Source organism: Nomascus leucogenys, chromosome 17 (genome assembly GCF_006542625.1).
Source record: "Nomascus leucogenys isolate Asia chromosome 17, Asia_NLE_v1, whole genome shotgun sequence".
Lineage (NCBI taxonomy): Eukaryota > Metazoa > Chordata > Mammalia > Primates > Hylobatidae > Nomascus > Nomascus leucogenys.
In genome coordinates, this window is record NC_044397.1 from 5,218,614 (window position 1) to 5,246,362 (window position 27,749).

Below are 27,749 nucleotides of genomic sequence, written 5' to 3' on the forward strand. Positions count from 1 at the left end.
CAGAATTTAAAAATAATTATATTAATAATAAATATGTTAAATTACATTTAAAACAATAAATAGAAAAATAAACTGATAAATAAAATCAACAGGTACAAAATGTTTCAAAATTCCAACCAAAAAAAACACACACGGACAGTCGGCAGACAAGACAAATGGACAGAACGGGAGGGCGCTAAACGCAATCACAGGAACCCTTCACAGTTGACGTCTCGGCTCCCTCCTCGCCTGGTCACCCTTCTCTCCCCAGCCTGGAGACAGACCAGGAGACTCGGTGGCTATCTCTGGAGACTCCAGCCAGCACAGGGAAGCATCTGGTCCCACCTCCATGCCTTCTGCAAAGCAACCCTGAACCCTGGGGAGGGTGGGTTCAGAGGACAGGAGTGTGAGGCAGAGGCTGGATCATGGTGGGGCAAAGGGTGGTGAGGACTGGGACGTCCCTACAGAGGCAGGTCGGTGCTGTTGTGCCGGGTTTTCCTGGCGGTGCCATCGTCTCGGGGCAGAGCTCTCTGCAGGTTGGACATGGCCACGGTCTTTTTGAGGTCAATCACGGCGTAGGAGTCTGAGCTTCGGGCAGGGTGGGTGGTGGGCATGGGGGCTTGGGGGCTCGAGGGGTTCTGGGACCCCTTAGGGCGGTCTCCACCCCAGCCCTTTAGCTCCACCTGGATGTAGTTAAGCTGCCTTGGGGGCTCGGGCCCCGGCCGGCGGAAATCAAAGTTGAAGACCCTTGGGGAGCCGCGGCGGCGGGTCAGTGGCACAGGAAAGCTGCCGTGGCTGCGGATGGCGGCCCGGGTGCTGGTGGGCTTCTGCAGTGGGGTCTCGTCCTCCTCACCATCAGGGAAGCCATTGGAAGAGGGTGTGAGCCCATCCCTCAAGTCCCCATCATCCCCAGCCTCCCCTCCCAGCTGCTGGGCTTGGCTTTCCCACACAGGGGGCAGCGGGGGCAGGTTCTCATAGTGCAGCAGCGCAGCCCGGCGGTGGGCAAGGCCATTCCAGCCTGGGTCCTCTGGGCTCAGTCTCCAGCCAACCCCTCGCCGCAGCCCCCCGCTGACGTTCTCGTAGGTGCACTTAGGCTGGGCTGGGCACTCGGAAGGGGCCTCATTGTTATTATTGTGGTGTGGGGGGTCATGCAGGCTGGGACAGAGGCCCTGGCACTTCACCATGTGCCGCCGAGCAGGGGTTGGGCCCAACACAAACTTCACCTGGCCTGGCTGCAAGAACACCTGTGGGTCCCGCTGGTCAGGACCCCGGGCCTGCGGGAGGAAGGGTGCCTGACCCTCAGGCAGGGGCTGCAGGCAGTGGCGGCCCCTGCGGTGGTCATCTTCACTGGCCGGTGTGTTGACATAGGTGTGGGACTGGGGAAAGAGTCCAAATGAGGCAGGAGTGTCCCAGGGCAGGGAGAAAAGAGAACAGAAGGGACAGGATGAGAGAAAAGAAGCACACAGAAAAAGAGCTAGAGTTTCTTCTTCCTTGTCCTCCAACCCTTCTGAGGAAGCTGCTCCCTTTTGGGGACAGGAAGGGACCGTTACAATGTTCTTCCCCTTCCCATGATCCTTACTGGGAGGAGGTAGCCTTATTTCCTATCCCTCGTCCCCACCCAGACCAACAGGGCACGGGCTGGCCGGCTGCGTGCTCACCTGCTCGTCAGGAGCAATGAGGGCATGGGTGGACTCTTCCCCAAGCGAGGGGTGCCGCAGGCTGCTTGTTGAGAGCCGCCGGGGAGCTGAGCATCGTGGGCCCTCTCCAGGGCAGCCATTGGAAAAGCTGGAGACAGTGTAGCCTAGAGCTGAGCACAGGGGAGACAAGCCCAGGAGAGGGGAACTTAAGCCACCTGACAACCACTTGCAGCTGTGTGTGCGGCATCCTGGGACTCCTTTAATGGAGGAGAGATGCTCTCAGGGCCTCACAGTGGTTAAACCCCACTGAGCCACCAGCCCCCCATTATCCTTCATCTTTCCTCTGCTCTTCAAACCCTGCCCTTTCCCTCAAGCTCAGCTTGGAGCACCTCACCACTGTCTCCATTACAGACTCACCCGAAACGCATAAAGCACATCTTGCTGTCACTGAACTGTCCCTTTGCTTCATTCTAGGTCAACCGGTAAGGTCCAGGGAAGCTCCTCAAAAAAAGGGACTGTGCTTCTATTTCTCCTGTCCCCCATGGGCCAGTGCAGGGAGCGCAGAACACCAAACAGGTGCCTGATCTGAATTCAATGACTGAACAAGCAGAAATTGTAGGACCCTCTCCAGAATACAGTCATGGCCAGAGATGCCTGCACCAGCAGCAAGGAGGGTATATGGGGATGACCCAACAGACACAGGACGAAAGCAAAAAAACTCCAGACTGCCATTTCTACGGAAACCCAAAGTCTTCCTGTCTGCTCCCCAACCATCAGTCAATACAAGGCCCAGGACTCAACAGCCTCAGTTTGAGTCACCTAGCCCAGCCCAGGACTTATCGATCCTCAGGAATGGCTCTGATCATGGACAACTGTCCTGGAAGGCTGGCTCACCCAGCCTTCCCCCAACCTGCCAGCTTGACTTGTCCCTCAGATTTGTGTTTCCTGGGCCTGTGTGTGTGTGTGTGCGTGTGTGTGTGTGTGTGTGTGTGTGTGTGTGTGTACACTGGGGTCTCCTCACCATTGGGAGGCTGGGGGGCTCGAGGGAGGTCAAGCTCAGCGGGGTGGCTATTGCGGGTGATGATGACAGGCTCTTCCATCACATTGATGCTGTTGCACTGCATCAGATCCTGAAGGAGGTTGAAGATTTCCTCAGCCCGGGAACACTTAAATGCAAATATTCCTGGAGAAGGAGAGGAAGAAATGACCCTAGGCAATAGGGAAGGACCAGAGGAGCTCAATAGATGCACAATGTGCAGGAAATGTCCCTGAACTCCAGTCCCAGGCCTGCAGGGGCAGGAGAGCCTCTCCTCATCTTGAGCATTCTTTTTCTTTTTTTTTTGAGGTGGAGTTTTGCTCTTGTTGCCCAGGCTGGAGTGCAAGGGTGCGATCTCAGCTCACTGCAACCTCTGCCTCCCAGGTTCAAGCAATTCTTCTGCCTCAGCCTCTCAAGTAGCTGGGATTACAGGCGCCCGCCACTATGCCCGGCTAATTTTTTGTATTTTTAGTTGAGACGGGGTTTCACCATGTTGGTCAGGCTGGTCTCAAACTCCTGACCTCAGGTAATCTGCCTGCTGTGGCCTCCCAAAGTGCTGAGATTACAGGCGTGAGCCACCACGCCCGGCCCTGAGCATTCTTTCTAGGTCTGCTGTAGAATCCAAGAGCTACTAGAAAGGCTGGGCCCAAGGTACCCTGCCCCACCACGCCCATACCACATTGAACACTCCAGCTATATTCCTCTGAAGCGAAATCATTTTCATAAGGATGTGTGTGTTCAGGGGTCACAAGAAGAGAATCAAAACCAAGGTGGAGGCCGGGCATGATGGCTCACGCCTGTAATCCCAGCACTTTAGGAGGCTGAGGAGGGTGGATCACCTGAAGTCAGGAGTTCGAGACCAGCCTGGCCAACATGGTGAAAGCCTGTCTCTACTAAAAATACAAAAAATTAGCCAGGCGTGGTGGTGGGCACCTGTAATCCCAACTACTCAGGAGGCTGAGGCAGGAGAATCGTTTGAACCTCGGAGGTGGAGGTTGCAGTGAGCCGAGATTGTGCCACTGCACTCCAGCCTGGGTGACAGAGCGAGACTCCATCTCAAAAAATAAGAAAAAAGAAAAGAAAAAAAAACAAAACCAAAAACCAAGGTGGAAAGGATAGTATTAGATGAGTGAACATTCTTTTTTTTTTTTTTTTTTTTTCGAGACAGTGTCTTGCCCTGTTGCCCAGGCTGGAATGCAGGGGTGCGATCTCAGCTCACTACAAGCTCCGCCTCCCGGCCATTCTCACACCATTCTCCTGCCTCAACCTCCCAAGTGGCTGGGACTACAGGCGCCTGCTACCACACCCGGCTAGTTTTTTGTATTTTTAGTAGAGACGGGGTTTCACCATGTTAGTCAGGATGGTCTCGATCTCCTGACCTCGTGATCCGTCCACCTCGGCCTCCCAAAGTGCTGGCATTACAGGTGTGAGCTACCGCTCCCAGCCGGGTGAGTGAACACTCTACCTCACATGCTTCCCCCACCTTCCTCTGCCTAACACCCCCTGCTTCCTAGGAAAAAAAAGCTCCATCCAGAGCTCCAGCCCTCAGATCGCTGATGACAAGAGGGTCTACTCTGTTCCCTGATTCTTCACTTATTAGCCCAGTGTGTGGCCAGAAAGCGAATGCCTACTGTATATAGGTCCCTGACCTCATAGATTAAACTCTGGCGCGGGAAGGAAGAAATCATGGGCAGACTAGCTAAAGGCAAATATGGCAAGGCAATCACATGGCTCCTCAATGCAGCCAGCCTTATAGCCCTTCAAACTGCAACACTGCAACTCAAGGTCCCAGGAACAGCAGGACTGGGCTGAGTGTCTGTCAATCAGGGGACTCAAAGATGCCCTTGGGGTATTGGGCCAGCATGGACTCCTACACTCCCCTCTGTAACAGGGGGACCTGGGACCTAGGGGAGGCTACCTGGGGTATGCCTGTGCATATACCCACAACTAAGACACAATTAGCCTGGGGAATGGGACAACTATGGTTTGCACAAATAGGATGGGGAGGAAATAGGGAAGAAAAATAACTACTCTGGCAAAATATGATGAGAAGTAGAAAAGACTGGGAAAGACTGGAGTTGTAGAGAACCCCGTGTTGCGGCCAGGGGTAGCCCCTCTGGGAATCCAAGTGTAGATCAAACATCACTAGGAGCAAGGATGCCTCTGCCCGCTCTGCCTGCTCACCCAGCACCCCTGCCTCTGCCTCATGAATTCCAAGGGTAAAATGCATGGAGGGAAGTCTCCTCCAGCAAACATGACCTCGGAGGCTCACTATTCTGTTGGCAGCCTCATCAGAGAAGCTTGTTCATTCCACCTCTGCACAGTCATAATCCCAAACTGCACTGAACATAATCCCATGCAGGATTCCTTTTGCACAGCTTAAGTCTGGATCCTAAGAGATAAACTCAGACCATGCCACTCATTCAGAGAGCTGTGGCTGGCTCTAGCCTTGACCTTATGGAATAACCTACCACCCCTGACCTCTGACTGCAGGGAGAATACATCACACGCTACTGCCCACAGGTGATGAGGATAACACTAACCTCTTGAGGGCTAATCTATACATTAGGAACCCTGGAGTCCTGCGTAAGCCCCTATCCCAGGGTGGGGAAGGGCCTGGTACTCACCCTGGCCTGTCTGACATCGGCGGCCACTCTCAAAGGAAAAGAGGTTGGAGTCGTAGCCATAGCGCCGCAGGCAGAGGTAAGGCCAGCGGACGGCCTCACGCCGATGCAGGTGCAGCACCAGCTCACTCTGTGTCAGCTCCATCACCCCAGAGCCCAGCTCCACCCCCTCGTCATCCACATTTGTCACCTGGAGGGGAGAGGACAGAAGGGTCAATGAGTGAGTCCAACAAGTGTTTGCATGGGTCCCTGAGCCACTGGGAGACAATCTGATGCAGGACAAGAGGTGTGGTACCAAAGGTCACATCCGACTATCACAGACTCTACCGAATGCCACATAACTATATGAAGCAGTGCCATGGACCCACGGCAGTTCTCTGGGCAAATCCTACTTCTCTGGTGCTGAGTTTTGTCATACGGACAGTGAGGGAAGAGGTAGGTGGATGACTTCCAAGGTCAGTTTGTTAGATAACAAATGTTAGATGACCCCAGACAGCCCATGCCTTAGCATCCAAGGGCCAGATGTTAATGGGGAATGGGGTTCAATTGTAAATTCAAAATCTTGAGACTGGGACACCCTGACCTAGGAAAGCCAAGCCCAAGGTAGAACCAGTGCGTATCTCCTCTACCACCTCCCCAACTGTGTGCCCTTACTGAGGGCTCCCTCTTCTGGTGGGCAGGAGAAACATGTGCTTCAATATGCCCCAGAATGAGGAGGAAGGAGGAGGCTCCCTCTACAGAGAGGTGGGCGGGGGAGGGCACAGGTCGACTTGGGTCTGCCCTCAGCTTCCCACAGCAAACAGCAAACACTGATGTTGTGCTTACTGTGTGCTAAGCACTATTTAATTTTATTTATTTATTTATTTATTTATTTATTGAGATGGCATCTCACTCTGTCGCCCAGGCTGAAGTGCAGTGGTGCGATCTCAGCCCACTGCAACCTCCATCTCCCGGGTTCAAGTGATTCTCCTGCCTCAGCCTCCCGAGTAGCTGGGATTACAGGCGTGTGCCACCATACCCAGCTAATTTTTGTATTTTTAGTAGAGATGGGGTTTCGCCAAGTTGGCCAGGCTGGTCTCTAACTCCTGACCTCAGGTGATCTGCCTGCCTTGGCCTCCAAAAGTGCTGGGATTACAGGCGTAAGCCACCGTGCCTGGCCACTACGCACTATTTTAAATACTTTACATATATTAACTCACAAATACAGAATTTTGTTTTCTCTAAAAAAAAAAAGGGGGGGGGATATATAAAGTTATAAAAATACACTGACAACAGTTCCAAAAGCACCATTATGGCATTTCTTCATTCTTGGTAATATCAAGAGCCATGAAAACAGCAGTGGTCTGGGCCTCTTTCCCTCAGGCTACTTGACAGGGTGTGAGCTCGAGAAGTCTCCATAAGCCTGCAACCTCAGCCTGGCATTTGATTTGCTGTTAGAGAAGCTGAGGCAACTCCATTAAATTGTGTCTGAGCCCAAGAGGCCATGTTGGGAACACAGGAGAGGAGAGGGCTCTGGGTACCTTGAACTTGGTGGGGTGGTTGTCCGGAACACTGTCTCTGTTCAGGCAGCTGCAGCAGCTCCCCATGGTGTCAGAGCAGCCAGCCTGCCCTAGGAAAAACATACGGGATATGCAGGTCACCAACTTCAGCTTCAAAAAACCCTGCTCTGGGGAACTTGGGCAGAAGCACCTCACTGTGATCACCTACTCTGTCCAAGAGCCTGTGTGATCCAGACCCTCCCTCAAAGACTTCACATGCTCAATCCAGGGCCAGACACACATTGGATAAATGTTAATTCAAGTTACAATGTGTTAAGGATGAATGCTGATGGGGGGCTGGAGAGAGCTTCTCAGAGGTAACATTTGATCTGGACCTTAAGATTATGTAGGATTCTGACCCATGTAATGACCAGGGAGGCAGGGACACAGGCAGGAAGAAAAGTAGGGGTCCAGGAGAAGTGATCTGCAGCAGATGGAGGTGGGTGCCAGCCCGAGCCCCTTATTTGGATTCAGCAAAGAAATTGTCACTTGGCGGTCTCAGACACTTTGGTCTGTACCTGTCTTTTTTTTCCTCCCTTTTTACCTCATCCAAGTTCTCTCTTCTCCCTTACTACCATCCCAACATCCAGTGCAAATTTATCTTTTTGATGTCCTCTTCAAATGAGTTGTTGCATTGTGATCATAAAGATCTATTCGGAAGACTGAACATTTAAAACAGTGCACAGTTTTAATAACCTCAATTGGATATTTCTTCATTAAAAAAAAATGCTGGGTTTCCTTCCCTTTTTCTGAAGGGGAGACCAGAGGCCTTACTATTTGGCTCTTCCCTCCAGGATTCTGGTACTTGGATTATATGTCACAATAGTCAGGACTGTGCCTAGAATGAAGAGGACACCACCCAGGCTTGAATGACCTAAGGGAACAAGAAATGCATGGACCAGGCCGGGCGCGGGGGCTCACGCTTGTAATCCCAGCACTTTGGGAGGCCGAGGCGGGTGGATCATGAGGTCAGGAGATCGAGACCACGGTGAAACCCCATCTCTACTAAAAATACAAAAATTAGCCGGGCGTGGTGGTGGGCACCTGTAGTCCCAGCTACTCGGAGAGGCTGAGGCAGAAGAATGGCATGAACCCAGGAGGTGGGGCTTGCAGTGAGTCAAGACTGCGCCACTGCACTCCAGCCTGGGCGACAGAGGGAGACTCCGTCTCAAAAAAAAAAAAAAAAAAAGAAATGCATGGACCAATGCCAAGCAGAAGTTTTAAGGGGCTGCAACTTATCTCAGGAAATGAGTCTGTAGGATTGGCTATCCTTCTAGGAGTCCTGCTGAATGGTAAAGCTTTGAACAACCAGGTGACCTGTACCCTCTGTTCCTCCCAACTTGGGAAACGCCATAAAACTGACCCCTATACACAGCTCTTACCTCACCCAGGCCATTGGGGAGCTGACCGTGGGAGGGGCATGGGGAAGGGTTCCCACTTTATTCCCCCCGTCCTTGGTGGGCTGTCATGGCAAACAGTCTGCAGAGAAGTCACCTGGATCCCTCTGAGATACACCTGGGGCTCACCTAGCATAGGAAACAGACACTGATTAATAAAACCTTCTATCTTCACCCGCAACTGTTAATGAAACTGACCTAACACTCCATTCCACCTGGGTATCTGTTCCAGCCCTAATGGAATAAAAACACCAATGAAGAAAGTAAAATCAAGGGCAAAGGGAGCACAAATCCCAAGCACCACGGGCCCTGAGAGGGACAGACTCCCAGAACATCAATGAGTTTGAAGTCTAAGACGACCCAAGCCCTTTTAAGTCACTTTAGATCTCCCTCTGAGTCCTGTTACAATAAACGCCAAAACCATCACCTTACCTTTGCAGAGAACTTTAACTCTACAAAGAGCTTTCTCAAAAGGACACTGTGATATAGTAGAGACAGCACTGGTTTAAGACTCAGGAAACCATACTCCAGTTAGTTTGGCTGCTACTAAGTATCTGGGAGACTTAAGTTAACGCCCCCCCCAACTCCCACCTAAGGCCTTAGTTTTTGGGGGAACCATCTATAAACTGGGGAGCTTCTAGCTTAAATAACTTGTAGAGGTAAAAATGTAAGACAAACATCACTAAAATTGACATGTTCCTCTTCCAAGACAGGCTGCTTCAATTTCGCATTTGGAAGCTTGATAGATTTTCTGCTCCCCAAGCTCTGAAAGGCCTAATTTTAACATAAATGTTAACAGTAAGCCAAAATTTCAGAGCATCTGAGCCCAAGGTAGACAAGTCAACAAGCCAGGACTCTGCAGACCCTGGACATCCCACATTCCTGCTCTGGAGAAACACTTCCCAGGGCCCCTTGCACCCTGCATCCTTGGACAACTTCCAGGTAACAGGACCCCATCCCCTTGGTCTGGCTTATTTTCTGGAAGGAAGAAGCAGGCTCAGGGAGGTGTGCACAGACTAAAGACAGGTTGCTGGGAATACTGGGGCTTGAGCCACCAACGGGGGCAGGGCTCTAGGGTGCAAGGAAGAACTCTAGGGTGCAAGATGGGGGAGGGGTTGCATTTCCCTATCACCATCTCTTCTCCTTAAGATATCAGGATGTATCAGATAGCCCACTGAGGAGGGACTGCATTGAGTGGAAATGGGGAGAGGCCTCTGGTCTGGGATAGGTATGGATCAGGGGCAGGAGTGAGAGGGGGCTGTGGGCACTGAAAACGTATGAGGACGTTTGGGGAAACATGAGCAAGAATTTTGGATGTGGGCATTTTGGATAGTGCAAGGAGAATGGGGATATGAGGGATCCTAGGAATTTCCGGGCAGTGGAAGCATTTGGGGGCATCCAAGAGAAATGGTGGGTCCGTGGGCATAGCAGGAGATTTGTTGAGTGAGTGAGGGGGTTCTGAGGGCTCCAGGAGATGAGATGATGCGTCCAGGGCGGAGAGGTTAGAGGTGGGTTGGGGGAGCCAGAGGCTACAGGACAGGCTGCAGGACTGTCAAGGGGAATTTCTAGATGCCCGTAAGGAATGAGGAGGTCTGGGTGCGCGCTGTCCCCGGATCCCCGCCCCCAGCCCCGGTGCTCCGCCGCCCGCCCGCCCGGGGCTTCCTAGGGAGGGAGTGGAGACTGCGGCGCGGCGCGGCGCGGCCTCGGGGAAGCCGCCTCGTCCCCGCCCGCCGCGCCCCGACTCACATCGCCCCGCGGCCCAGGCGGCGCCGGGCCCCGCTCCCGGGTCCCGCTGCAGCAGCCGCCGCCCGCCCGGAGCTAAGGCCTCCCCGCCCCGCCCCGCGGCCGCGGGGTCGGAGGTCACCGGCAGCACCAACGAGACGCTGCGGGCGGGCGGACCCGAGCGGGGGCGACCGGCACGCAGCCTAGAAGGTCCCTTTGGAGGACTTTGCAGTCGGGAGCAGTGAGCATGCGCAGACGCCAGAGGGCGCTCCTAGCCAGGGGCTGAGCAAGCCTGGAGGGGGGGACAGGGCGGAGCCTGCGGCGGAGGCGGGGCGCAGAGGCGGGGCTGAGGACACCACAGTTGGGGGTGCTCCGGGGAGCGGAAAGGGGACGGAGGGTTGGGCGAGAAACGAAGGGAAGGGGAGAGGGTCTGAAGGGACCTGAAAGGAGAAGGGCAAGACGATGGAACCCGGAAGAGGGTTGAGGGGAGGGGAAGGGGCCGGGGGGACCACTGGGGACAAGGGGGAGAGAACTTAAGGGAAACACGCGGAGGACCCGGCTGGGAGACTAGAGGGAGAGTTTGGGGAGACCTGGGAACTGCGGAGAGACAGGGCTGCGGGTCCGGCGAGGCGTTTCCATTCAGCGAATGGTTGAGAACCTAGCGTAAATGCGGCTCCCGGCGTCTGCTGGATGCCTGCCGGGCGCAGTCCCAGCCAGAGCCCTTGCTCCTGCATGGCAGAGGCCGTGGAGCCCGCACATTTCCACCCTGAGATCCCACAAATGTGGTTTTGTTTTCCTTTTTTTTTTTTCCCCAATCTGCAGCTCCAGGCCCCTCCCTGAGCCGCCCCTCTCCACCAGCCGGGGAGGGGTGGGCGGGGGCCGCTGGGGCGTGGGAGAGGAAGGGCCGTGCTATTAGGGCGGGCGGGGGCGGGCGCTGAGGCCTTGGGGTGGGGACCGGGTGAGGGGCCTGACGGCAGAGTCGGTCCAGAACTGCCCGGATAGCGACGCACAGCGAGGGTGAGACCCCAGCGGAGTCCTGGTCCCCTCCCCTAAAATCCCAGCAGCCAGACCGGGAACCCCGGCGGACTCGGGAAACACCGCGTCCCAGCCCCGGAGGCGGGCCCGCCAAGTTCTAGAAAAACTTTGGGGATCTATCGAGAGGGCAGTTGGCGGGACTGGGCACTCCCCTTCTTTCTCCCTCCCAGAAGATTTCTGTCCCCAGAAATCTTGCCCATCCCTCCACCTCCCCAAGCCCTAAGTCCTCTCGGGCTCTGCCCTTCAGGGCAGCGGGTGTTGGGGATGTCCGGCTCCTGAGCCCTCTTGCACCTGCACGGAAGCAAGACAAGGGATTCAGCTCTGTCCCTTATCTGAGGTGGGAGGGGGAAGGGAATTATGGAAGGAATCCAGCTGGCCTGTTAGTAAGGGTGTTCCAGTGCTAGGTGGAGGTGGAGTTTGGCTGCCTTTGGGGAGATGGAAGGGTGAGGAATAGAGGCCTGATTTCTGAGCGTTGTTTCTGTGTTGGACAATTCGAAGAGGGTGCAAGTCCCCTCCTGGGGCCCCAGATGCCCCCTCCTTTCTTGCTGCCTGGAGCAGGGGCAGTGCTGTTAGTGGCTACTCCTGGTGTGAACACCCCATCCTGGCCACCTTTCACAGGAAACCTGACCTGAGGGACAGAAGAGGAAGGAAGCAGGTGGGTGTGAAGCCAGGAAGGAGGGAAGGGTGGTACAGGACATTTGAAGTGGGAGTGGAGGGGCGGTGCTGAGGAGGGTTCGGTGCTGGGAAGCAATATTAACTGTTACGGTCCAAACCCTCACCTCAACCCCAGTACAAATCCCTGGCCCAGTCTTACAGAGGCCAGGGATTTGATGATGACCCTCCTGTGCCCAGCTTCTTTCAGAATCTATCCCAGCTGTCAGAAGCCAGGTCCCCCTAAGGCTTCCCTTAGCCTCTGGTATGATCTTGGGCAAGTTAATTAACTTGTTTCAACTGTCAAGTGGAATAAAAGAGATTACCTCATAAGATTATTGTTAGGATGGACTATATTATGTAATATTCTAGAAGAGTCCTTGGCACAGAGTAAATATTATTAAAAAGTTTGCTCTGCTTATTTTTTTCTCCAGGGTTTGTGTATGTCTGTCCAGAGCTCTGATCCCATTCTACCTGGTTTCATCTTTGTCTTACTCACTATGAGCTCCCTGAGGGCGGGGCTCATCTCTTCTCTACATTAATAGTCACCTTTTTTTTTTTGAGACGGAGTCTCACTCTGTCGCCCAGGCTGGAGTGCAGTGGCGTGATCTCAGCTCACTGCAACCTCTGCCTCCCAGGTAGGTTGGAGCGATTCTCCTGCCTCAGCCTCCAGAGTAGCTGGGATTACAGGCACACATTACCACGCCCAGCTTATTTTTGTATTTGTAGTAGAGATGGGGTTTCCCCGTGTTGGCCAGGATGGTCTCGAATTACTGACCTCAGGTGATCCGCCCACCTCGGCCTCCCAAAGTGCTGGGATTACAGGCATAAGCCACTGTGCCCAGCCAATGGTCACTTCTTTTTTTTTTTTTGAGACAGAGTCTTGCTCTGTCGCCCAGGCTGGAGTGCAGTGGCGCGATCTTGGCTCACTGCAAGCTCCACCTCCTGGGTTCACACCATTCTCCTGCCTCAGCCTCCGGAGTAGCTGGGACTACAGGTGCCCACCACCACGCCCGGCTAATTTTTTTTGTATTTTTAGTAGAGACGAGGTTTACACCGTGTTAGCCAGGATGGTCTCGATCTGACCTCGTGATCTGCTTGTATCGGCCTCCCAAAGTGCTGGGATTACAGGCCTGAGCCACCGTGCCTGGCCAATAGTCACTTCTTACCCCCAAGATATTGTGGTCATATCAGGAGCTGCCGAGAGGAAAGCTGAAGAGATGAACTTAGATTATCCAATGCAATTGCTGCTATACATAAAAGTGCAAGGTGTTCCTCTGTCTTCGAGGAATTTATAGACTAGATTAGGGGCCGCGAGAGATACAGGGAGCAAAGATAAAAAACATTAGGTGCTAAATCTTGGGGCACTGCTTGCTTCAGGAGCTCAGGGAAGGGAGAGCTGCTATGGTCACAGAGGCTGAGAAGGGCTTCCTGATAAGGGGATCCTTTAACCAGAGGCCCAAGCCTATGTAGCTGGAAAAACTGGGCCCATGTAGGAAGCTGTGAACAAGCAGGCTCACTGGGGCTGTGGGTGCACGGTGAGAAATGGTGGAAGTTAAGGCTGATGAGGTAAGGAGAGAGTGCCCAAGGGCCCACCAGAAAGGCAAAATGCCCTCTCCTTCTACCATGGGCCTCCTCTTACCTCCATCCCAATCTTGGGAGACCCCAGAATTTGAACTTCAGAAATTCTGCACCAAAAGACCTGACCTCAAGACCTGGCTCTGCCACTTACTAGCTATTTGACCTGGGCATGCTACTCAAGGTCTGATCCTCAGTTGGGCCATCTGTAAGATGGGGATAATGCTACCTAAGTCGTTTGGGTGTTGGGAGGACTGAGGGAAATAATACCTATAAAGCACTTAACACTTCCTAGCACATCGTAACGGCCTAATACATGGAGGTGTTCTTATTGTTTTGGGGTAGGCTTTGCCACTAATGTCAGTGCAGAACTCTGGCTGGCCCCACCAAGAAGACAGCCCCAAGCCCCAGGATCCAGGTCCACCAGCCAACTCAGACAGTGACTCAGGCCACCTGCCAGGGGAGGACCCTGAGGATACCTATGCTCAGGTAGTAGAGTCGTGCCCTTCCTCTGAGACCAACATGTCCTCTATCCTGTGGAGTGGCCACCCTTTTCCACCAACCCGGAGGTAGTCTGACTTCGTGCCTAATCTCTTGTTGCCTTTTTCTCTTTTCAGGAATTTGTGTCTCTGCACCTGCTTAGAACATGGGGTTTTGACTTTAAACTCATTCACATGAGTATTCATTACCTCTCCTAGGGGGTCTGTGTTGTCAAACCAGACTCTAGGGGCTTTGGCCCCAAGGTGTGAAGGGGGTTAAGAAGGGAAAGCATAAGAAGGGAAGCTGTTTTGGGGTTTGGGGCCTCCCCAGCCTCCCTCAAGGAAGACCACACATGCAGGCATCAGTCAGCTATCCTTGCACTCAGTGAGGATCTGCAAGGAGGACCCTCCCAAATGGAGGGCATGCTTAGAAGCTGCTCTAGATTGGAGAATAGGTGGCAATGATGAGGGGGAAAGAAGGAGAAAGGAAAGAAAAACCTAGTTTCACTCCTCCCCTTCTTCCATGTCTCCTCAGGGTCCTGCAGTTCTGAGCTTGGGTTCCCTTTGCCTGGACACCAACCAAGCCCCCAACTGGACTGGGCATCAGACCCTCCTGCAGCAACTCCCTCCGCAGGACATTGATGTGGGTCTCCTCTCCCCATCTCCCCTCTCTTGCCTTTCCTTCCCCCCTCTCTTTTCTTACTGTGGGAAGGACCTCAGTCCAGAAGTTAAGGGATGTGGATTTAACGCCCAGCTATGGCACTGGTTGGGGCGTCATTCTCCCCCTGCCTGAGTCTTCACATTGGCAATAACAATAGCAGGTGCAGTAACATCTGCTCTGCCCACCACAACGCTTAGTTCAAGAGCAAATGAGAAAATGGACATGAACGACTTTTGAAACGGATAATGGAATGTACAAATGTAGAGAGTGTGGTTGTTACATATTTATTGAGGGTCTACATGTGCCCAGCCTAAAGGCTTACAATTCAACTGGGGAGGCAAGACAGGAGTATATGAAATAATTTGAGGAAATGCAAGAATGGGAAGTGATACTGAGCTCTTAGCTCATTGGGAACAAGGACCTAATGGTGACAGGGCTGTGCTGTGGGCCTGTCAGGACCTGACTGATGACATTCCTAGGGGGGCAGGGTGAGACTGAGGTGGCTTTCTTGAGCTCCTTTCCTTCTCCTTCTATTTCATCTTCTATGCCATTATCTCTGGCATCTCCCTGAGGTTCTACAACTTTTCTCTGACCCAGCAGCCAAGCCTTTTTTCCTCCAACCAATGCTCAATCTTTTCTGCTGGAGCTCTCCCAGTAATTGTAGAGGACTGTTTCTGCAGGAGCGCTACTGCCTGGCCCTTGGGGAGGAGGAGCGGGCCGAGCTGCGGCTCTTCTGTGCCAGGCGGAAGCAGGAAGCCCTGGGACAGGGGGTAGCCCGCCTGGTACTTCCCAAGCTTGAAGCACACACCTGTGAGAAGGTATGTAGCACCCCTCCCCCCAAGTTCCCCTTCCTCTATTCTTTGCCCTCTCATTTCTGCAGAAGGGGCTAGCTTCTGGGATTCTGGCTGGGAAACAGGAAAAACAAACCAAGTTTGGGAGCTCTTGGTATAGGTTGCAGTGGATGTGGGCTTGCTAGGGTATGGTGAGAACAGGTTGGGATCGGATTGCAAGAGCAAGGAGGGAAGTTAGGATGGTAGTGCTTACTCCGACCACCTCAGCACCTCCCCTCTGACAGTGTAGGGAGCTGCTGAAGCCAGGGGAGTACGGAGTGTTTGCAGCCCGGGCAGGGGAACAGCGCTGCTGGCACCAGCCTTGCTTTGCCTGCCAGGCCTGTGGCCAGGCCCTGATAAACCTCATCTACTTCTACCATGATGGACAACTCTACTGTGGCCGTCATCATGCAGAGTTGCTGCGCCCGCGCTGCCCGGCTTGTGACCAGGTACAGCCTGGAGGGGAGGAACTGGGGGTCTGCCCAGGGTCCAGAGTGGCAGGATACAAAGGGACACTCTCCTGGGCCAGTTTCTCCCAGTATCAGGGAGTGGGGAGAAGTAGGAACCAGCTTGGGACTACCAAGTTCCCTGTGTTCTGACTTGAGCTCTGGGCATGTAGGACCCAGTGCCTTTCTCTCTGGCCTCCCCCACTGCAGAGTCCCTCAAATGTTCCTGGACTCATAGAATTTCTCTAGAGCAGGGACTCTTGGACACATGCTCATCTCAGTAGATGCCAAGTGCCCAGTGCTGTGCCTCATCATGCTAGAAATTCCCTTGATGTCAGCATAAAAGGAAGCCTGAAGCCCTGGGTTGGGAGTCCAGACCCCCAGGTCCCACTTCGGATTGTGCCACTTGCTAGCTGGGATCCTGGTTAAGCCAATCATTCCTCCCTGCGTCCAAGAGTGGCTGAGTGAATTAAATGGGAATGTATGCAGACGTGCTTTAGCGTTAACTGGGTAAAAGGCGTGGTTACTGGATGAATGAATGAGTGAATGAATGAATGAAACGTTCCCCTCTCCCTCTCCCAGCTGATCTTCTCCTGGCGCTGCACCGAGGCGGAGGGACAGCGCTGGCATGAGAACCACTTCTGTTGCCAGGACTGCGCCGGGCCTCTGGGCGGGGGACGTTATGCCCTGGCTGGGGGAAGCCCCTGCTGCCCCAGCTGCTTCGAGAACCGCTACTCGGATGCAGGCTGGAGCTGGGCCGGGGCACTGGAAGGGCAGGCATTCCTTGGTAAGGGAGAGGATGCAGAGCAAAGCGGGAGGGAGCTTGGGCTGGGCTGTGGGGGTTCTCCCGGGCTGGGACCCTCGCCCCGGTCCCACGCCGTCCCGTCCCTCCAGGAGCGCCCCCACCGCACCGCCCAGACCCAAGCCTCGGGGCCCGCAGCTCTCACCGCGCGTCCCTGGCCGGAGCGTTCCAAGGGCCGCCCGAACCCATCCCGCGCCGCGGTCGGGGTTGCGGCGCCGGACTCCCTCCCAGGCGCGGGAGGCGGACGCCCTCTGGTGAAGGCGGGGAACCCTGGCGAGGACTCTCGGCGGCAGCGGCGCGCACGGCCCCGGGGCTGGGCGGGGCGGGAGGCTGGGCCTCACCCCAGCTAGCTGCGGTGGAGGTCCAGCTCCGCGGCTCTGAGACCAGCGTTTCCGACCCGGCCCGGAACAGGGGATACTGGACCCGACCGAACTGAAGGAAGGGACCAAACCTCGGTGAACTCTGCAACCCTCTCCCGAACACTTCTTCTCGCTGCTGCCGGCGGTTCCAGCCTGCAAACTCAGGCGGGGCTGCCTGGATCCAGTCCTCAGCAGGAGAACCGACCTGGGGACAAAGCGGAAGCACCCAAAGGGCAGGAGCAATGCCGCCTGGAGACTCTTCGTGATCCCAAGGACACCCCTTTCTCCACCTGCTCCTCCTCCTCTGACTCGGAACCTGAAGGATTTTTCTTAGGCGAGCGCCTTCCCCAGTCCTGGAAGACCCCCGGAAGCCTCCAAGCAGAGGACAGCAACGCCTCTAAGAAGCACTGCACCATGTGCTAGTGGCGCAGCTCAGAGAGGGGATGTGAGTGGGAGGAGAGGGGTCTGTAAAGCGGGAGAACAAGGCTAGCATCCCCCTAACAATCCTAGACTGAGACGCAGTCAGGCGCACGCCCGCGAGAGGCGGCGAGGTGACAAGTTTGGAGTGCGCCCCCTTCAGTACTGCGCGTTCTAAGACTTTTGGTGGAGACTTTCTTGGCAAAGCCCATTCCCCAAAGCTACGCTTCCCCTGCTGAGATAGCCCGTACCCCCACCTCCACAGGCTGGGACAGCCCCGTCCCCACCATCCTCCTCCCAAGCCAATTAAATGATCACAGCACGCGTGACGGTTACCGGCTGGAGAGCCGGAGGTGGGACCGGGAGCAGGGGACCGCAGAACAGGGCCGCGCTCCTCCCCTCCTAGAGTTCGTGGACGCGCAGCAGGGGGCCGTCTCTCTTCCGGACGTCGGACTAAGCGAACAGCGCCCCCCAACCGGCCGGTAGCAGCCGGAAGTGCCAGACCGGAGGTGCGTCATTCAGCGGCGACGCCGATACGGTTCCACCACCGAGGCCCATGCGAAGCTTTCTACTATGGCTTCCAGCGGGGTCCCGGTCAGCGCTGCTGGTTCGGCTAATGAAACTCCCGAAATACCAGACAACGTGGGAGATTGGCTTCGGGGCGTCTACCGCTTTGCTACTGATAGGAATGACTTCCGGAGGTAACCGAGCCCAAGGAACTTCGTCCTTTTCTGGCCCTTACGTCCGTATTTCCCCTTTCTCGCGAGGCTGGCGCCTCAGGGTTTTTTGTTTTTGTTGTTTTTTAACATTGTCAGCATTGTGGCGTCTTGGTAGCTCTGGCTATGCCTCACTGAGGTCCTTGGCCAGGAGAGTTCCTGTGTGGCAAAAGCGATCTTTCTGTCATGTGGCTGTATCTGTAATGTCACCCTGATCAAGGGAAGAGGTGCTAGCACGTAAACAGGCTTTTTCGGCCCTGGACTAGTGCTTTAGCTGGGCTTTGCGTTTGATCTTACATTTCTTTTTTTTTTTTTTGGAGACGGAGTCTCACTCTGTTGCCCAGGCTGGAGTGCAGTGGCGCGATCTCGGCTCACTGCAAGCTCCGCCTCCCGCGTTCACGCCATTCTCCTGCCTCAGCCTCCCGAGTAGCCGGGACTACGGGCGCCCGCCACCACGCCCGGCTAATTTTTTGTATTTTTAGTAGAGACGGGGTTTCACCGTGTTAGCCAGGATGGTCTCGATCTCCTTTTTTTTTTTTTTTGAGACGGAGTCTCACTCTGTCGCCCAGGCTGGAGTGCAGAGGCGCGATCTCGGCTCACTGCCCTTTCTGCCTCCCGGGTTCAAGCGATCCTCCTGCCTCAGCCTCCCCAGTAGCTGGGATTACAAGCGCGCGCCACCACGCCCAGCGAATTTTTGTATTTTTAGTAGAGACGGGGTTTCACCATCTTGGGCAGGCTGGTCTCAAACTCCTGACTTCTTGATCCACCCGCCTCGGCCTCCCAAAGTGCTGGGATTACAGGCGTGAGCCACCGCGCCCGGCCACATTTATTTCTGAGACAGTCTTGCTCTGTCGCCCAGGCTGGAATGTAGTGGCGGACCTCAGCTCACTGCAGCCTCAGCCTCCCCAGTGGCTGGGATTACAGGCGCGCACCACCACGCCCAGCTAATTTTTGTATTTTTAGTAGAGACGGGGTTTCACCATGTTGGCCAGGCTGGTCTAGAGCTCCTGACCTCGTGATCCACCTGCCTTGGCCTCCCAAAGTGCTGGGATTACAGGCGTGAACCACCGCGCCCAGCCTATTAGGCACAAAAATGAACTCCAAATTCCCACGTGGGTCTTGAGCAACCTGCCACGTCACAACCACGTATCAACGCCTCGGGAAGGTGGTGGTGATGGAAGCCTTTTCCCCCCAGTACATTTCGTTAACTGTACAACTGACTCAGTGACCACAGGGTTAATAAAACACATTGTTTTTCCAGGAACTTGATACTAAATTTGGGACTCTTTGCTGCGGGAGTTTGGCTGGCCAGGAACTTGAGTGACATTGACCTCATGGCACCTCAGCCAGGGGTGTAGCCAAGTAGGTAAGCACTGAACCACACCCCTGCGTGTCTTAAGAGACCTAGAGACTGGGTGAAGCAATGTTTTCTGTCAACTATTCATGAAATATACAAAAGAATGTGATGTAAAACCCTTAACTATTCCTAGTTAAATGTGTTTTCAGATGTTGCAAGGGATTTAAGTATCTCTTACCAGTTTCCCTCCCATACTTTTACAGTTCTAATGCCACCTGTTGTCTTATCATCTGATTGCAGACAAATGGAATCCTGTGCTGAACCCGAATCTTCCAAAAAACAGCCTACAATCTGTGACCACCACAAGATGTGCCCTGATGGCAGCTGAAGTTTGATTCAGATGGGCACTTTTCTTCCCTTTCCCTGCCTAGTTTCCTTTTGTTCCTTGAGTCCACGCAGAATTCCATTCTCTGGTCAGCAGACAGGCTTAAGCTAAAGTATTGCCTCTATTCTGTAAAGTTCTGTACATAGTTCCCAAGCTTCTGCAGGGGGTGATCTTTGCTCTTGTCCTGAGAAATAACAGTGCTGTTTTAACAAACATTTGAAATAAATACTGCACACAAAGGCAGTCATTTTATTCTTTTAATAAGAAATTTTTGCTTACAAAAACAAGGTGTAAAAAGATTTACAAAAATCATAAAAACATGATTTATATTTCACACTTGAGAGACAAAAACAAGCCCCAAACATGGATTTTAATGGAGGTGGTTTGCTTCATTTTAAAAGGGGAAAAAAAAAAAGGAAGCTGTAACCATACATTGATGTTAACATAGCATGAAGTTTATTCTTGAAGAATTTACATTGTTGAGCAATATTAGGGGAAGAAGCCATTTGGTGTTGCATAGCATTTTAGTGCACCAGATGGCTTTTCCAGGCACCACCAGGGAGGCATTGTTGCTGGAATAGTGAGGTTTGGTGGCAGAAAGAGGGCAGTGATGTGTAGGGGGAGGCAAAGTGAAGTAAGCCTGGGCAGTGCTCACTAAAGTGACACTGCTGAGGAAGCTGCTTCCTTCAGAAGGAAATGTTTTGTGACCCTAAAATTCATGGTAGTGCTACTGTCCAGGGTTTGGGGGCTCTTTGGAAATGGAGTATGTACGGAACTGGCACATATAGACTTGTATACCCATCGAAAGAGGTGGATAGAAACAGGTCCACCGTGGCAATATTTTTTTTCTGGTCAGTTTACTAGGCATTAAAAAAATACTGCTTTTACGTGCCAAGTCTCTTATGGAACTAGTATGGGATTAAAGGACGTTAATTGGAAAGGAGGGTCAGTATATATGGACCACAGTGGCCTGTAAGAATGACAGATGTCTCTAGCAGTTTGTTCACTACTAAAGATAAACAGGACAAAATAGTCTTTCCTGACCTTGCTGGTGTAAATATTAAGAAAATTGTTTGAGAATTAATTTTTTTAGTATGTATATAAAAACAGCACCATTCTTTGTATAAATCAGATAGATCTTATCTGATAGATGAAGCTAAGACCCTTTGAGTCTACACTGGGTAGACTCTGAGAGGTTTATATCTTACTGGGTATTAAGATAAAGAAGGGTCACATGAGAGCAAAGCTTAGCTTTGAAGCCATCACCTCCCAAATGGTGACCAAGGAGGAAACTTTTAAGCCACAGTATAGATGCTAACCCCCATTTAGACCTGCATCAGACCACTTGCTAAGACAAGAAATACCAGCACTTCCTGTTCTTTATAGGAATGAAACTTAAGATCCTTAAAGGCTGCTACCTGATATACTCGTGACTGAAGAGTTTTATTTGATAAAAACTTCCAAAATTGAAAATCAAAATCCAGCAAGAATTAAGACATGGCAGCTTCCAAAAGCATAATTCAAATTTCATTCAAAATTTACTGTTTTGGCTTCAAGTAACTGTTTACTGTTGGTTGGGTTTTAAAGCCATAATGATGGTTGAGTAAGGATTCATTTATTTATTTTTAAATTTTTATACATTTTTGAAAAGATTTCAAATCTGTTTCCCAGGCTGGTCTTGAGCTCCTGGCCTCAAGCAATCCTCCCACCTTGGCCTCCCAAAGTGTTGGGATTACAGGTGCTAGCACTGTGTCCAGCCAATGTTTCATTTAAGCTGGCTTAAATCTTCAAAGTGGTTAAGAATAAAACTACTTAATCTACAACTTTCAAAAATTGATGAGTAATCATTAATTCTATAAATGAAGGAGTTGGACTTCACTATTGCCAAAGCAACATTTTCCCCAAGGAAAGTCAATTTGATATCCTGTCACACTTTTCAGCCCTGGCTAGTTAACACAGTACTGTGAAAATCTTTAGCTAGATTTTAAACGAAATATGCCAGCAGAAGTATGGAATGAGTCCACAAAAATGAGTGCCTGCCACAATGCTATAGTAGCTATGGTGTATTTAGTGCAGAGTGTGGGATGAATAAGTACATAGTAATTAAAGTCATGGTCCTGGCCCAACAGAACAGTTACTAAACGTAAGATACAGACTAAACTCACAGTCATATTTAGAAGGCGCTTTTCAGCTTTAGTGCTGACTTAAAAAGTCTGAACCACCAGGAAGATGCATACTTAACTGGTTAAAAAATTAAGTGGCCCTGTAAAGTTTTACCCCAAAGATACAACCTCTTCACTTATTTAGTTCAGTAATGAGGCTGAGGGACCCAATTTTCAAGTGTGCATTTGAGTGGGAAACTTAAATACCATATGTTGAAGTTTCATGAGCTCAGTGGAAACCTTAAGGTCAGAGTAAAAGAAACTGGCTGTAAACAGCCCTGCAGTGAAGAGACTGGGTCTTAGCACCTTCCACATTCACTCAGCGCCATCTCAGTCAGCGCCTGCCAGGGAAAGGGCATGGAGAGCTGGGACGGGTGCCTTCTCTTGCACCACTCCCTTTGCATATTACACAGTGCACTGGCTTGCCTTACAATCTAAGGTTCACATACAGGGAGTTTTCTATACTGCTTCCGGACATTTTTTGCAAAAGAACATGAGAACCAATGAAGGTACCACTTTAGGAGGAATCATTTTTGTTTGACTTCTGCTATATGTTGCCCAGCATTAGTCATTGTTTTGATAAAGACTAAAAGGCCTTTTCTAAACATTTGTGCTCTCCCAACCACCTGGGAAAGCAACCCTTCCACTCACAAGAGGTAACCTCAGATAGGGATATAGTATACATTTAAGAAGGGGTAGCCCCCCAGCCTGATTTAAAAAGGCCCAAGTAAATGTATGGAACATGACAAGGGAAGTGAAAAACAATGGAGTACACAGTCTGCCTTGAAAAGCAGCCATATGATGAACAGTCACAAATACAAAGAATCTGGACATTGTAACATAATTTCAGAACTTGCTGGTAAGAATAATTTGCATTCACACACAAGAGACATGAAATGCTTTTTAAAAGTCTGTGACACCAGATGTCCTTTAAACACTACACAGACCCATTTGCCACTTGAAATGACAAGAAGAAATCCTTTCCCTTAATCTTCAATTCCATGCAAACCATAATTGAGTACAAGGCACCAAATTTTATGAATTGTATAAAATTAGTTCACAAAGCTTTATCGGTAAGTAGAACAAACTCCATTTCTCCCTCCCGGCCCGCCCACCCTCCTCCCACCCCCCACCCGCCATCCCCAACCAAGTTTTCATTCTGCACTACTGTCGACCTCTCTAGGGCTTATGCTGGGGCATGCCCCACTGTCAGCCAATCCACCTCATTGGTTCTTCCCTTGTACTTGGATGGAGCTGTAAGCACAGCCAGAGTAGCAAACTCATACAATCATTGACTCTAGAAGCCTTGCCATTAAAAACAAAAATAAACTCTGCTATTGAGTCCATAGGACACAGTAACACTTCTACAGTTTCCAATTTTATTCATGACATTTTAAGAGACATCTGGAAATTTTTTTTTTTTTGGTTTTTTCGTTTGTTTGTTTTTGAGACGGAGTCTCGCTCTGTCGCCACGCTGGAGTGCAGTGGCACGATCTCGGCTCACTGCCCCTTCTGCCTCCCGGGTTCAAGCAATTCTCCTGCCTCAGCCTCCCCAGTAGCTGGGACTACAGGCATGCGCCACCATGCCCAGCTAATTTTTGTATTTTTAGTAGAGACGGAGTTTCACCATGTTGGCCAGGATGATCTCAATCTCTTGACCTTGTGATCCGCCCTCCTCGGCCTCCCAAAGTGCTGGGATTACAGGCATGAGCCACCGTGCCCAGCCTGGAAATTCTTTACAGTGTAGCACTGCCCCCCAACCCTGCCCCGTAACTCCAAGACTGAGGGGCTGGATCAAAGCTGGCAAGAGCTCTGTCCATCATTTAATAAGAGCTTCAGTTCCTGGCTGCCAAGGGCATTCCTAACTATTTTTATACTAGCATGGATGTTCGTCTCAGAGGCAACCACAGATATGAGGGTCAGGCTAGATTGAGGTAAAAAAAAAAATCCTTTTTGAGGGCCTAGGTGCACTCATCTTGGCTGGCTACAGCAGCAAGTAAACATGCCAGCCAACTAACTACAAAGGGTTCCTGGAATGAGACTCTTAACTACTTGCCCTGGGAGAGAAGCAGGCCCATTAAGGTTCGGTTAGGAGACCTTGGGTTTGATTTGGCAGCATCTAGTCAGCTTTTACCTGGTTCTTATTTTCTTCTCTTTAGAATGATTCAATTTCAGATGCAACTGAGACATTCGTCTATACCCAATATGTAAATAAATTAAAGGCAAAGGGACATTTCCCTCACAATAGCCATTGGCTTATGCAGCAGGGAACTCTTAATAAAAATCTGCTTAAATACTAACTGCCTAAGTGCTAGTGCTGCCGCCTCTGGGTACCTGAGGTGTCTGTAACTGCAGTGGGCACCTTTCACAAATGTGTAGCTCAGTGGAGACTCTGATGTTAGTTTCTTTTATTACTTTGATATATGCGTGCTCAGCTAAGCACTTATTTCACAAAGTCCTTAATCTGCTTAATAAATCCTTATAATATTTGGTATAAAACTATTTTTAAAAATTAAATTGGAAGATCTTTGAATTTTCCATTAAATGTTTATTAATAATTATCCCCACTGGACAGCCTGAGGGGTAAAGTAGATGCTCTATTAGTTCTTCTCTATCTTGTAAGTTCTCTTTTTCTAGAATAATAAATATAGGATTCAATGAAAGATGAGGCACAATTCATAGTTTCCTTTTTACTCTCCTTGGTTTTTTTGAGTTATTGGGCATTTCTATTGCCACAAAAAGTCATTACTAATCATGCCGACTTAAAAACGTGGATCTTGAGAGTACAGCTTCACATCAGAGCCTCTGGCAGCATGGACAGCGGTGACACTTTAAAACAGTGTCCAGGAGAGGGTGAGCCCAGGCAAAGCTTATACAAAGAAGCCTGCAGTAGACAATATAAACCAAACAGCATAAAAAATGCCATACGCTATCGCTTCCAAATAAAAGCTAAATATTACAGAAACCTCACAGTGTTGGGAAAAGCAAGTTTAATTTAAAATATAGTCACTCCTTCCCTATCAGGGTGAGCCATTTTTGTCTGAATTTCCTCCATGTCTCAGTGCTGCCTGGCAGGGCCTATGGGAGAGTTCATCTCAAAAGAGGTCAACAGCAAATGCTACAGGATCTGTGTGGGAAATGTGGCTCATCAACATTGCTAAAGCTATAGCCCTCATTCTTTAGCCTCGCTTTCCCCACTTCCCACCCCTCCCCGAACGCCTTCCACATCTACTCCCTTCAAGTGACAACTGTACTTCTACCTGAATTCAAACATTAATATGATATACTCAGTCAAAAGATGAGCATTCATAGTGACAGGCTGAGTGAGGCTCACTGCAGTGACCACAGCAACAAAAGTTAGGGTTTGCATTCACTTTCACCAGCAAATCTAAGTGAAGAACTAAGAATGAAGTGGTGTCTGATGGGGACAAGGGTTTTTATCTGGGCAATTTCATTCTGTTTAGAAACTGACCCAATTTAAAAAGGAAGATGTATTTTACTAGCACTGGGGGAAAGGACAGGGCACTCTTGTTTTTTTTCTCTGATGGACTGAGTATGGGGGGTAAAGCAACAGTAGGGATTATCAGATTTGGGAGGAAACAGGTCAAGGCCATTGGTAATCAACTCTTCAGATATGTACGAGGTGGACTCCTAAGCAGTTAACATACCCTAGAGAACCAAAAGGTCCCAAACCCTGTGAACATGAATGTTCTAGCTCTCCAGGAGCACGAAAGAAGCTGCAGGCTAAGAAGCTGCATGCTGCACTGAAGCGAGAACGGGTGACACGCATTCAATAAGCCCTGGAGCATCAGCTGTCTTTGCCCACCCTCAGTTGAGTTCTGAGAAAACCTAAGAATCAATTTAAACCAAACCATGTGCTTGCCCTAGACCTGAACCAGGGATCTGCTACAGAAATGGGATAGCCAGGAGTGTCCTTTGGCTCATCATGGAACATGTGCTAGTCTATTGCTTCTTTATATGACCTGCCCCTTCTTTAGAATGAAGGGGTATTCATGCCAGTCTCAGAAGTATGGAATGATTAAATGACAGCAGCAGGTAGGGAGGGTATGAGATATGAAAACCATCCCACTTTGCATGGGGAAATTTGTTCCATGAATCTCACTCCACTCTTCAGCTGCTATCCCCAAAAAAGGAAGTTTGTTTTAAACCCTTGAAGGTTACTTCCTTTGTGGGAATAAACCCTTTAGACTTCATCTCCCATCTTGGAGCCAATCCCATCCAGCAAACTGCTAGCCCAGGGCCCCTCCTCACGTGCTCTGTCCAGGGCTGCTCACATCCGGAGGGTTCTTCTGGTGCTGCAAGGAGGTCCTGATTAGCAGGGGAATCACATCATGGAGAGAAAACATGGCTGCTCTCCTGTGTGGATATGATTGATTTACCCCCCCTTTCTTCCACCCAGATCCCTCTATATTCAGAAGCAACTGATGAAAGGATCTTCATAGAAGTTACTTCTTTTGTTTTTAGGAAAGGAGGGAACTCCCAAACTCATTCAAAAGAAAGAGACTACAAAATTTATGACAGGACACGAATCACCTGGCACCTTCTACTCTAGACCCAGCGAGGCAAACCTAGTAATCTGTTCCTGCAGTAGCCTTATTTCCTATAAGAGGAAAGATGTACGGACACCAATACACAAAAGCCAGTCTTTGATACATGCCTCCCATTCAGGAAAATGTCTGTGGTCTGCCTTCATCATTGTTGCTGGACTGCACCTGAGCTTGGAGATGGGTTTCTGAGATTCTTGCATTGCCCTGCACTGTTCTTTGAGTGTAAAAAAGGATGTAGGCCTGGGTTTTGCACACTTCCTCGACACTGCATACATTCAGCTTTGAGTCATTGCAGTGGACCCAAAAACCTAGGAAACCAAAGGAGAAAAAAAGAGAAAATGACTACCCAATTCATATTTCTAGTCAGCAGGCAAAATGAGGAGACCAAGAAAGGCACAGAGAAGTTCTGAATAGAGCCAACCCTCGATTATTGGTGGGGAAAGGGAGAGGTAAATGAAACTGACAGATTTTTGTGTATCCACTGGCTTTAACCCCACCAAGCCCCACAGTACTGCTTATCGACTGACTGCAATTATTTTTTTTCTTTTTTTTGAGACCGAGTCTCGCTCTGTCACCCAGGCTGGAGTGCAGTGGCGGGTTCTCGGCTCACTGCAAGCTCCACCTCCCGGGTTCACACCATTCTCCTGCCTCAGCCTCCCGAGTAGCTGGGACTACAGGTGCCCACCACCATGCCCAGCTAATTTTTTGTATTTTTAGTAGAGACGGGGGTTTCACCATGTTAGCCAGGATGGTCTCGATCTCCTGACCTCGTGATCCGCCCGCCTCGGCCTCCCAAAGTGCTGGGATTACAGGCGTGAGCCACTGCACCCGGCTGACTGACTGCAATTTTTATCTTTGTTTTCTTCAGGCTTTTTCATTGTCCACTAGGGCCTTCTAGAAAGATAGCTGTGGGCTGGGTGCGGTGGCTCACGCTTGTAATCCCAGCACTTTGGGAGGCCGAGGTGGGCGGATCACGAGGTCAGGAGATCGAGACCACGGTGAAACCCCGTCTCTACTAAAAATACAAAAAATTAGCCGGGCGTGGTGGCGGGCGCCTGTAGTCCCAGCTACTTGGAGAGGCTGAGGCAGGAGAATGGCGTGAACCCAGGAGGCGGAGCTTGCAGTGAGCCGAGATTGCGCCACTGCACTCCAGCCTGGGCGACAGAGCGAGACTCCGTCTCAAAAAAAAAAAAAGAAAGATAGCTGCGATACTGCAGGCTAAGCAATGGGGAGATGAGGAGGAAGAGGAGGAGGAGAGGAGAAATGGAAATAGAGGGGAGTGATGAAGGAAAATTTAGAAGGAACAAAAAAGTATTTATTCATAGGCTCTGGCTGCCCCAAGGGCTGTGCAGTTCAAGAAGAGTGAACAGCTGAAAACACACCTGCAGCCCATCAGTCAGTGCAGTCGCTGGAAGACTCCACTCTGGAGG

At 51.0% G+C, this 27,749-nt stretch overlaps 4 protein-coding genes across 10 annotated transcripts in view; 2 read left to right on the forward strand and 2 right to left on the reverse strand.

Moving 5' to 3' along the window:
- On the reverse strand, nucleotides 1-16,621 carry FRS3 (fibroblast growth factor receptor substrate 3). 4 transcript variants are annotated; one of them, XM_030796545.1, is made up of 8 exons: nucleotides 9,958-10,075; nucleotides 8,890-8,985; nucleotides 8,197-8,340; nucleotides 6,797-6,880; nucleotides 5,280-5,466; nucleotides 2,638-2,799; nucleotides 1,638-1,786; nucleotides 1-1,355 (listed from the first exon to the last, which is right to left on the reverse strand). In XM_030796545.1, the coding sequence occupies exons 4-8, from the start codon at nucleotides 6,860-6,862 to the stop codon at nucleotides 441-443; spliced, it is 1,479 nt and encodes a 492-aa protein (XP_030652405.1). In that variant the 5' UTR covers nucleotides 6,863-6,880; nucleotides 8,197-8,340; nucleotides 8,890-8,985; nucleotides 9,958-10,075; the 3' UTR covers nucleotides 1-440. The 4 variants fall into 4 exon arrangements, with proteins under 4 accessions (XP_030652405.1, XP_030652402.1, XP_030652404.1 ...); XM_030796542.1 differs by having other exon boundaries at nucleotides 6,797-6,885; nucleotides 9,958-10,074; XM_030796544.1 differs by lacking the exons at nucleotides 8,890-8,985; nucleotides 9,958-10,075 and adding an exon at nucleotides 16,561-16,621 and having other exon boundaries at nucleotides 6,797-6,885.
- On the forward strand, nucleotides 10,674-19,832 carry PRICKLE4 (prickle planar cell polarity protein 4). Of its 2 annotated transcripts, XM_012496376.2 has the most exons (10): nucleotides 10,674-10,950; nucleotides 11,587-11,623; nucleotides 13,543-13,686; nucleotides 14,212-14,319; nucleotides 15,018-15,155; nucleotides 15,413-15,616; nucleotides 16,196-16,400; nucleotides 16,827-17,892; nucleotides 19,169-19,273; nucleotides 19,505-19,832. In XM_012496376.2, exons 3-8 carry the CDS (start codon nucleotides 13,555-13,557, stop codon nucleotides 17,195-17,197), a joined length of 1,158 nt encoding a protein of 385 aa, XP_012351830.1. In that variant the 5' UTR covers nucleotides 10,674-10,950; nucleotides 11,587-11,623; nucleotides 13,543-13,554; the 3' UTR covers nucleotides 17,198-17,892; nucleotides 19,169-19,273; nucleotides 19,505-19,832. The 2 variants fall into 2 exon arrangements, with proteins under 2 accessions (XP_012351830.1, XP_030652406.1); XM_030796546.1 differs by lacking the exon at nucleotides 11,587-11,623 and having other exon boundaries at nucleotides 10,916-10,950.
- TOMM6 (translocase of outer mitochondrial membrane 6) lies at nucleotides 17,511-19,832 on the forward strand. Its single transcript, XM_012496388.2, has 3 exons — nucleotides 17,511-17,892; nucleotides 19,169-19,273; nucleotides 19,505-19,832. The coding sequence occupies exons 1-2, from the start codon at nucleotides 17,765-17,767 to the stop codon at nucleotides 19,263-19,265; spliced, it is 225 nt and encodes a 74-aa protein (XP_012351842.1). The 5' UTR covers nucleotides 17,511-17,764; the 3' UTR covers nucleotides 19,266-19,273; nucleotides 19,505-19,832.
- USP49 (ubiquitin specific peptidase 49) overlaps nucleotides 19,833-27,749 on the reverse strand; it is a 97,531-nt gene continuing 89,614 nt past the window's right edge. For 2 of the 3 annotated variants that reach the window (XM_030796539.1, XM_030796540.1), the window contains one exon: nucleotides 19,833-26,627. In XM_030796539.1, the coding sequence (XP_030652399.1) occupies nucleotides 26,437-26,627 (191 nt within the window). In that variant the 3' untranslated portion in view covers nucleotides 19,833-26,436. The remainder of the gene's footprint in view (nucleotides 26,628-27,749) is intronic. The other variant, XM_030796541.1, reaches the window with a different exon arrangement.

Coding starts and splice junctions, on each gene's coding strand:
- FRS3 (XM_030796544.1), bottom strand. CDS start 6,862: ATGGGGAGCTGCTGCAGCTGCCTGAACAGAGACAGTGTTCCGGACAAC. Junction 2,800..5,279: donor CCGATGTCAGACAGGCCAGG/GTGAGTACCAGG, acceptor CTCCTTCTCCAG/GAATATTTGCATTTAAGTGT. Junction 1,356..1,637: donor TCATTGCTCCTGACGAGCAG/GTGAGCACGCAG, acceptor CTCTTTCCCCAG/TCCCACACCTATGTCAACAC.
- PRICKLE4 (XM_012496376.2), top strand. CDS start 13,555: ATGTCAGTGCAGAACTCTGGCTGGCCCCACCAAGAAGACAGCCCCAAG. Junction 14,320..15,017: donor TCCCTCCGCAGGACATTGAT/GTGGGTCTCCTC, acceptor CTGTTTCTGCAG/GAGCGCTACTGCCTGGCCCT. Junction 15,156..15,412: donor AAGCACACACCTGTGAGAAG/GTATGTAGCACC, acceptor CCCCTCTGACAG/TGTAGGGAGCTGCTGAAGCC.
- TOMM6 (XM_012496388.2), top strand. CDS start 17,765: ATGGCTTCCAGCGGGGTCCCGGTCAGCGCTGCTGGTTCGGCTAATGAA. Junction 17,893..19,168: donor GATAGGAATGACTTCCGGAG/GTAACCGAGCCC, acceptor TTGTTTTTCCAG/GAACTTGATACTAAATTTGG.